General features: G+C 48.4%; 4 protein-coding genes across 4 annotated transcripts; 1 reads left to right on the top strand and 3 right to left on the bottom strand.

Moving 5' to 3' along the window:
• Positions 1-6,535: 6,535 nt before the first annotated feature.
• On the top strand, positions 6,536-7,984 carry CHC_T00006984001 (hypothetical protein). The gene has a single exon (XM_005710348.1). It carries the CDS (start codon positions 6,536-6,538, stop codon positions 7,982-7,984), a length of 1,449 nt encoding a protein of 482 aa, XP_005710405.1.
• Positions 7,985-8,643: 659 nt separating this feature from the next.
• On the bottom strand, positions 8,644-8,766 carry CHC_T00006983001 (hypothetical protein). Its single transcript, XM_005710347.1, has one exon. It carries the CDS (start codon positions 8,764-8,766, stop codon positions 8,644-8,646), a length of 123 nt encoding a protein of 40 aa, XP_005710404.1.
• A 16-nt stretch (positions 8,767-8,782) lies between these two features.
• Positions 8,783-8,959, bottom strand: CHC_T00006982001 (hypothetical protein). Its single transcript, XM_005710346.1, has one exon. It carries the CDS (start codon positions 8,957-8,959, stop codon positions 8,783-8,785), a length of 177 nt encoding a protein of 58 aa, XP_005710403.1.
• Positions 8,960-9,068: 109 nt separating this feature from the next.
• On the bottom strand, positions 9,069-9,470 carry CHC_T00006981001 (hypothetical protein). Its single transcript, XM_005710345.1, has 2 exons — positions 9,216-9,470; positions 9,069-9,182 (listed from the first exon to the last, which is right to left on the bottom strand). The coding sequence occupies exons 1-2, from the start codon at positions 9,468-9,470 to the stop codon at positions 9,069-9,071; spliced, it is 369 nt and encodes a 122-aa protein (XP_005710402.1).
• Between the last annotated feature and the right edge of the window lie 254 nt (positions 9,471-9,724).

Genomic DNA, 9,724 nt, shown 5'->3' with positions numbered 1-9,724 from the left:
GCACCAGCTGCACGCCCTCACTGAGTACAAGTACAGCGGCGAGGACCGGTCGCTCACGTACAAGTACATCATGGGTCCGCTGTACACCCGCCTGATCCACCTCGTCCCCCTGTGGATGGCCCCCAACCTCGTCACCTTCCTGGGCTTCCTCATCACCATCTCAGGCCACATCCTGCTCATGTACCACGTTCCGACCTTAGACACCGCCGCCCCGTCCCCCGCCTACACGTACTCGGGCCTGGCCCTCTTCGTCTACATGGTCCTGGACAACCTGGACGGCAAGCAGGCCCGCCGCACCCACTCCTCGTCCCCGCTGGGCCACCTCTTCGACCACGGCTGCGACGCCCTCAACGTCACCCTGTCCGGCATGAGCGTCCTCGCCTCGGTCCAGCTGGGCTCGGGCCTCATGTCCGCCTCGCTGCTCTACTTGCTCGGCCACCTCCCGGCCTTCACCGCCAACCTGGAGGAGTACTTCACCGGCTCCATGATCCTGCGCGAGTTCAACGGCCCCAACGAGGGCATCCTCACCCTCGTCTCCTTCCAGCTTGCCGCCGGCCTGTGCGGCCCCTCCTTCTGGACACACCCGTTCCGCATCCCCGGCACCGCCGCCCCCGCCCTCATGGCACAGCCCAACCACCTCGCTTACCTGCTCGCCTTCTTTCCCGTCGCCAACGCCGTCCTGGGCAACGCCATCGCCGTCATCCGCCACCTGCGCGCCGAGGGCAAGTCCCTCCCCGCCGCCGTCTTCCACCTCGCCTGCCACTCGGCTAGCATCCTCCTCTTAGGCATCTGCCTCGTCGCTTGGCCCGCCCTCAACCCCGACCACTTCCGCAGGCAGCTCCTCCTCATCATGTGGCTCTCGGGCGCAGTCCTGTTCGACTTGATCTCCCGCGTAATCCTTGCCCATCTCGCCGACGCCCCCTACCCCTTCATGCCCCTCCTCTTCGCCCCGTATGTTGTCGCTGCTGCAAATGCTTTCGCCGCGGGCACCCTCAACGTCAGTATCGCTGACCCCGACCAGCTCACCTTGCTCGCCCTTTTTACCGTCATTGCGTACTGTGCGTGGAGAGTCTGGTGCCTTATTACCCAGCTTTGCCACTTTCTCAACGTCAAGTGCTTCCGACTGGGTAAACTCCACCAAAACCATCAGCATCAACAGTGATCCCACCTTTTTTTTCTTTTTTTCTTTCCCCCGCACATCCCCTTTTCTGCGCCTCGTCGCATTCAGGTACATACATACCCGTGCTGATTCGCCACACCACTACGTTACCCTTCAAGCTACAATTGTAGCTTCTGTGTTTGTGTCTTCTCGTTGCTTGCTCGTCATGCCCTGTTTTGAACACTCACTCGTCGCCCGATCCAATTTTCACGTTATTGGTCAACAGCCCTTCTAAGCTCTATATCCCTTTTGCAAGATGACGTTCTACCTACAAGAGTGGTCTCGCTTCACTGCAACCGCGCTACTCTCGCATACATCTCCACTCTCATATCCATGCCAGAGTGTAGAGCAATATGTATGTATAGGATTGCTGGGATGCCCCTTGCTAATAGATGTTGTGAAGGCAACATCGAAACGGGGGGTACTTGGGCAATGGTCAATGCCATTGCTGCTATCAAGTCTTGTCTTCACCGATGAAGAAAAGCTAGCTTTTTTTTCCAGCAGTGGGGCCCGCTATGCTCATCGCAACAAGGTTTCCAGCGAAAACTAGAACGAACAGCTTTTTCCCACCCTTTTCTTCCGTCCTCCTACATTACCCTATCAGTCGAGGAAACTACCATCAACATCTGTAGCAACTTATTAGCACCCGCACATTTTCTCGCTTAACCTTTCTGACATGATTTGAATGAAACATTTGTTGATAAAGAAGAAACCTAAGATCTCTCGTTTCATGTGCCAAAAATAGTGCGTCATCCGAAACGCGCAGATTAGCGCATATCAATGAAAATTGAGGCGGCATTGCATCTACAGTAATTTGCTCAAGAGGGAGAACCTCTTTCGCAGCTCGGATAGCTGTGCGAAGCTTTGTCCAGACTACGGTACTTGCATGACTCCGCGTGAACGGGAGGTCTGCGAGATTGCATGTCTGGCGCAGATGTTTTGTACTCAGATTACAAACGCCTCTTGCGTGCAAACCCTCTCTTAGGAATGCCTTGCACTAGAAGCCTCCAGTACAGGTGCACAGAAAGTCTTCCCTTTCCAGACTGCAGTTGCCAGCGTCGTTATATTCACCGCATTACACGTAATTGCCAGTACTCACGACGTTACTCACTACGGCACACTGTGCACTGCACTGCTCACTATACAGGTACTTATTACATTCGAAATACTGTGCTCTTTAATACAGTATGAATCTAATGAAAATAGGATTCTCTCAGTTGTTCCGCTTTGCAGTCGCAGCAGAGATTTGCATAGCCCAACCAACGGTCGACTGCAGGTTCATGTGTAGACAAGCAAGCACGGTTAAGAGATGCTACTGTCGGTTGGTAAACTAGAATCCCGTTGAACCCCATACAAGTGGTCCCTCTGTAATGCATCTGTCAAAAGACTGTTTGATTCACACAAGGGCTTGGACACTTTCTTCACGTATTTTGTCCTTGCAGACGTACATCACTTGAAAACAAAAAAGCTTGATTGACAAGGGACGACTCTTGGCCCGACATAAACAACGATATTGGAAGGTGCGTGGGCAGACCATTGTAGCTCAATCGACCGGGTCAAACTAAAATCGTTTTTCGCATCATGTCCGTCTTGGACGTGGCACCTTGACGTGTCCCGTTTCTCCAGTGAGTATTGCTCAAGTCTTGTACAATACAGTAATGGCGCTCCATGCAAAAGCGAGTCGCTTGACTAGTGAATTCAAAAGGCGAGACCTAATGTTTCAGGCATGATTGGTAAGCATACAACAGTGCGAGAATTACCGAACAAATAAGCATCAAAGTGTGTCCAAGAGGAAAATGTTGATAAACCGTGATACTCCCAGATCACATGTTGTTATTTTAGTTTTTAAAGATTGAAACGAGCTTCTTACCTCCAGACAACAATTCAATAGTGGTCCCAAAAGCAAACACTTCATTCCTGTCAAGTTCATGAGCAAATACATGAGAATCTGTAGCTGTCGAGATGTGCAACATCCAACGTCAGCTCAATATCTAGTGTCCGTACATATGTATCGAACAAATAAGATTCTGTCGATACCACAAATCTCTGCAAGGGGCTGGAAGAGTTGCTGTTGTTCTACCGATTAATTGTTTCCCGATACATTCGCACTACTCCTCACTCTTCATGAGCGCAACAAATATCTACTTGTTTGAAGAACTCAAGATTTAGACCTTGCATCACAGAGCTGCTGCTTTCTTTAACGATTCATGAGCATAAGCTTTTTATTCGGACATAAGTACACAGTCACAAATGAAGAAAATATAAACAAGAATATGAAAGAAGTTGTCAAGGAAAATGCAGTTTGCGGCACTCGAAGATATTATTAGTACAGCATGCTCTGTTACGAGCAACATACCGATCTTCAACAAGGTGCAGGTTTGAAAGAAAGCAAAGGAAAGTGGTTTTAGAAAATGTATATTCGCTGAATCAGCAGATAATTCTTTGCTTGTTTGATCCTCTGATAGCTCTCTCTTTACTCGTAAGGCTGGGTTTAAGTATTCTTACCTCTCGGCTATGCTCAGCGTCTCCACATTATCTTACTACTTGATGCATCTATAGTGCATAGACTCTAAAACGCAATCACCAGTACGTGCGGATAGTCATCACGAACAGCAAGAGCCCATCCGTATCTCTTAGCAAACTTTCTATCCACCTTGGGTCCGATGTCCAAAGAAAGATGTCTTGCTGCTGGGCGTTCTACGACACAGGTCCACTACGTGTGTTGCAACTATACAGTAATACAATGTATATACATACATGTTTCAGATACTTACCAAACAACTGCTAGACGTATGTTTTCGTTCTTCCGTTTCGCAACGGCTTTGTTCCTTGATCCGTCTCGACCATAACAATCATCAAGCCTTTTTCAATTTATGTAGATGTTAAGGGAGTATGCGCCAGGCCACCATCTTTGACGCACGGATGCATTCGTGGCACTGGTGCTCAGCATGCTTTCTTTGCAGCTGTACAACATGTTACTTTCATACTGCAGATTTTTTTTTGTAAAAACAACCAAAATGATGATGGACAAGAACAATCACTTCCGTTTCTAGTTGAGGAGTATATTTCTTTTGAATGGTCGCGGCTGCGCCTGCGTTGCCTTACAGGAGTGCGTTTAGTCTTTAGTGACCCGCGTGGATCATAGAGAAACCACAAAGTTGAATGCAAACGCAATATCCGTTACGTGCATGTGGTTTCTGATGTCATGTACTTATGCTGCGCACGCGAGAATCGTGTTTACAGTAATTTTTAAGCACTTCAAGCCGGGCAAGCGTCTGCGCTGCGTCGTTGCACTTGCATCACCAGGTTCTAAAAAGAATACAAGCTAAGAGTGCATCTGCCTGTGGTGCTACCATTGTGTATATAAGCCAGTAGTAAAGGAGCGAAGCCCAGTTTTTTTCTGGCATGTGCAATACTCGCAGTTGTTCAACATTTTGGAAGTCTTCAGCAGATGGTGAAGCGTGTTTGTTCGTGCTTTATTGCTTGAACACGACGCATTCCAATCATCACCCAGTCTCCAAGCTCAGATTGCCAACAGTTTTCGCTTTTTTTGAGATGGCCCTTCGCTGTGAGTACAACACTGAGTACAAATGTGCCTGCGGAGACGCGTTCTGCTTTTCTTACAGAAAACGCAAAGGAAGTGCAAAGTGGGAAAAGTTCCAGATCGCAAACAAAGATCAGAAAGGATGTTGTCTCAAAGTTAAGAGATCGCCAGCGTTATCTGGCGTTAAAAGATACATCAAATGTTATTGCAAAGACGGCGCGTGTTTGTGCTATAAGCTTGATAGGTGTGGTCACTGGAAACCCGCGATCAAAGCGATGGAGAAGAGTGAGCGAAACGCTTCCCCAAAACTAACGCCCTGCTGTAAAGCCACAGCCGTTTGCAAAATGCAAGAGGAATGTAAAAAGAAAGTAGAAAAGAAAGAGCAAGAACGCAAGTGTTGTCGGAGGAAAGTGGAGACAGAGATCAGTGATTCACTTTGCATTCGAAAACATGGAAAGGGTGAAAATAAAATACCATGTAAAAAAGGTCAGTCAGCAATCTATGAAGAGGATACGACGAAGTATAGGATTTCGTGTAGAAAGGGGTCGTGCGTCTCGTGGAAAAATAACGGAGACGACTGGGAGCCCTGGAAGATACTTGAAAGGCAGGACAAGAAGAACCGCGACATTACGTGTGTAAGCAAAGGAAACGATTGCAAATGCTGGGAGCGTGAGGTGGGCAGGGAGTGGAAACCGATGAAGTTTTCTGCAGCCCCTATTCCAAGATCTAGTCGCCATGTGAAATTTTCTTTCCCATTAGAGAAAGCAAAGACCGAGAAGCGAACAAGCGACCCGGCCAGCAAAAGTCCCCGCATTGCAGGACAATCACGCAAATGTTGCCATTGCAAGAATAAGAAGGCATCCACAGAGAAACGTAAGGCAACACAGAAATCTAGTTTAGATTCCAGAGAACTAGAATGCTTGCAATCCATTTGCTTTTAGACAGATGGCGATGAAGGAACCTCTCTCTTTCAATCAAGAAGAATGACATCTTATTGCAGTTCCAACTCACGACTACGGATCACTTCTTGACGAAAGAAAGCGATTGAATCTCGTTCTCCTTCAAACATGAATTCATTCTTTCCCTATTGCAACGCCATTTACAATTTGTACGTTGAAACTTATCAACGAATACGCTGGTTCTCTAAGAACCTCAGATCCTGCCTCTAATCTCGAGAATCTGTTTTCTCTATCACGCATATTCCTTTCTTGTGTCCCAGATGTGATCTCCAAATCGCTGTTAGAAGGGAATAAATTCTCCCAGAAGAGAGATTGGTGATGCTGCTGCGAAACCCCAAGAACAGAGAGTTTAAAAGGGACATGATGGTAGAGATCTGTTTTGATTTTACAGTATTGCAAGTGAAAATGCTTTTATTGCGAGTGAAAATGCTTTCTATCATAAATGTTCCGAACTTCAAATTGGATGTCCTAGTCCTTCTTTGGTTTTTCTATTTTAAGACGTGAAAAGGCTCAAGATAGTAAATTAGTTGCACCCCCTAAAGGGTAGAGCCATGGTGTACCTCTTTCAATTTGGCTGTAAAAGTCGCTCGCAACTCGAATTGGGATATGTGCAGTACATGCGTCCGCGCAAGCTTTGAATGGACTCCAGTCACACACAACTATTATTTTTCGTTGTCTTCTTCACATAAGTTTTTCTCCCTGTTCCCACCCTAAACATTATGAAGAACCAACATCACGAATAGAAGACTACAGAAAAGAACGAGTTCTACTTGTGTTTTCTTTGAGGAGTTCAAATATCTTCTCGAACAGGTGTTCTCAGCAGGCAATTGAGAGCTTTGGAGCAGTGGGAGCGAACTAACGGCAATTTGTGCTATGAAGATCCTGCGAATATCCGTTACATCAGTGATGGGGTTTCTGGTATTAGAACTCTCTGACGGAGCCGTAGTTGAAGGGCAAGATTTGAAAAATATCACGCTTGGGCAGCATAACCGCCATCCCCTCCTCTTCCCTTGCTCAAAGACGAGTAGAGTTGTACGGACAAAGGACAAAGTTCCCATGCCATCTGCGTCAATTTCTAACCGGTCCTCAACGAAGGAAATGCTCGGCTCTGCCATTTTTTCCAGGCAAGTTCTTTCAGAGCTCTACGAACAGGAGGCAACGCATGAAGAATATTCTGAACATGTCAGCAATGAACACCATTCAAGGTTGGAATCGGACAATAGTCATGACTATGACATCACCGCAGAATCTGACCGGCATATGAATACTGATAGGCAGGTTGAGACGGATTCTCATGAAAATGGACAACAGTCATATGTGGGTAGACCTGAGGGGGAAACAACCCCACACTCTGGCGAAGCAGCTATACCAGAACATGCTGTTCCTTCCCATGACGAAGATGAAGGATACAACACAAAGCTTGTCCATCCACACGTTTCGAACGGGGACCGCTTTGAAGAAAAAAGCCATTCTGAACCTAGTGCAGCGCAAGAATCGAGATTGAACGATGAAGAAGCAGGACACAACCCTGCAAAAGAGCCCATATCTACAGGGACCACAGAAGCTGAGAATACGGAAACGCAAGAAGATTCACCTGATTCCGAGCCAAGGTCTGTGCGAATAGCGAAAGACGAGGGCAGAAGCACAGGGGATGGGTACTCGCTTTCACGACGGAAGAAGAAATCAAAGAAAAGAAAGAACAAAAATTCTCCCACAGAAGTGCATGCAGAAGCGGGAATTCAAAAAGAGTTCTCGGGTGTCAATTTAGAAGCCAGAGATGGGACAAACATCACTCATCTAAGCTACATGGTCTTTAAGATTATTAAGAATTACGATATCAAGTCAGTTGTTGATATCCCGTGTCGCAACACACTGTCTTGGTTTCCGAAACTACTGGAAAGGATTGACTTTGAAGTAGCTGGCTTCAAGTACTATTGCGTTGACACTGATAGTTATTCGAAAGATGATATACAAACAAAATTTTCGGATGCTGGGAGCCCGGAAACTCTGCATATTAGTCCAGAGGAGGCTCATTTTCTACCAAAGACTGACCTTGTGTTCAGTTGGGATGGGCCACAGCAATGGGGCGTGAGGACATCGTGGACTTTCTTCACAGCTTTGATGGAGATTCGACCAACTTACCTCCTTATCACAAACAATCCAACGGCGTCCAACACGGACGATTCAAAGGGCGTCATGAACCTCCGCAAGCAACCTTTTCACGTACGTTACCATCATTTGTTTCTAATGAGGCTACCATACCTAGCGCTTTTTTTCTCTCTTTCTTACACACAGCCATTTTGTAAGGGGGCTGTTCCGTGAAACCTTTCCGGCAACTTACAGCCTTTGAGTGTATCAAAATGTTTCTACTGTGTGACTTTTCTCTCTCTCTCCTTCCCTGGCTTGTGAGAACTGTGTAGTTTTCTCAAGCGCTGCGAGTAATCTCGCATGTGCACTCCGGAGAGGAGCCCAAGCAATTGCTATTCTATAAAGTAAGTGAAATTCGGAAAGGCTTCTAAGGGCGTGACGGCTCGGTTTGGAGGTTTTTCGCAAGCCGCCAACATGAGATGTCCCACGTGCCCACCACACAAGGTTGCTTGAAGTCTTTGCTCACGCTTAATCTCGTGACGTAAGGTGCAGTACACATGGACAGTGTACATACATGCAAGAGTTTCTACATCACGATTGGAAAGAGGGGGAGAGTAGCAGGACCTTGCGAGCGCACTTTCGAGTTGCATAGATATATAGACAAGAGGTCAAACAGGAAGCTGGGAATAAAGAAGATGTTCCAAAGCCTGTTTTTCCTGGCGAAGGAGCAAAAGTGGTTGATTTCAAGGACCAGCTACTTTTTCGGATGGGCGAGTACTGTAAAATATTAGATCCCTGCTACTTTTGGTATCTCCGGAATCTAGGCAGGCGTAGAAAATGCTCGACGACAGTCTTCTGTATTGTTTTTAGAAGGAAACGGACGTGATTAGTCTTCACGACACGAACAGTCTAATTTCCGTTGTGCGACTTGTTGCATTGAAATGGGTGACAAGCGTGGTTCTATTAGCTCTGTCACGGCAATAGACATTTATGCCTTTCAATGGTGCACATAACATATCGGCGACAAGAAGGCTAAGAGGATGAGCGATTCTGCTCAGCGCTGTGCAACTTTGATAGTCGCACGATCGCCCCTTGCCAGTATGTATTCACCCTTTTTTTGGACGTCGTTAATCGCTGGTGGGGTGGCGATAAAGCGGGCAACATGTGTTCAGATGTGAAGTTGGGTGATTGTGTGAGGCGCTCCCACATCAGGCGGGAGTGATGCAGAAAAGTGCCAAGCAAAGGGCGCAAAGGCGGGAGGGTGTGTAGAGAAGACTGCGGAATGTCGGTGGGTCAGGACGCGCTGGTGGGTGTAGAATCAGCGGCCGCCTCTAGGCGCGGGGGGTCTAGCGGGCCTGCCCCTTGCGGCGGGCGGTGCTCCCCTGCCTCTCGCGGCTCCCGGCATGCCCCTGCCGCGTCCGAGGCCGCGGGCCTCGAGCGGGCGGCCGTCCTTCATGGCCTCGACCCTCTTGAACATGGGGGCGCTGGCGAGGATGTCCGGGAGGATGAAGTAGCGGATCTTGGAGCCGCGGATGAAGACGTTCTCGAGGTTGGACACCTTCCCGTCGCGCGCGGTGAGCGTGACGCGGCGCAGCTGCACGTTCATGTTGTCCTCCACGGACGACAGGGTGCCGCGGTACACGTCGCCCACGTGAAGCTCGACCGTGACCACGTGCGGGGACGCCTCGTGCAGCAGCTTGATGGGGATCCCTACGGACATGGCGCGGCGCTGGTGTGGGGGGGGGGAGGGAATCGGGAGCGGATGCGGCGCGGGGCAGAGAGACGAGGGGCAGAGAGACGAGGGGCAGAGAGACGAGGGGCAGAGAGACGAGGGGCAGAGAGACAAGGGGCAGAGAGACAAGGAGCGGACGGTTCGGCGGGGAACCCATTCCATAGTGCCAGTAGGCCATCGGGAAAATTTTGGAGAAAAGGATTGAATTTATCGAAGTCTTTCCCCGAAGAGCCGTTCTTGAT

Source organism: Chondrus crispus, genomic scaffold (genome assembly GCF_000350225.1).
Source record: "Chondrus crispus Stackhouse genomic scaffold, scaffold_58, whole genome shotgun sequence".
Classification (NCBI taxonomy): Eukaryota; Rhodophyta; class Florideophyceae; order Gigartinales; family Gigartinaceae; genus Chondrus; species Chondrus crispus.
This window is presented reverse-complemented; position numbering and strand designations above follow the sequence as displayed.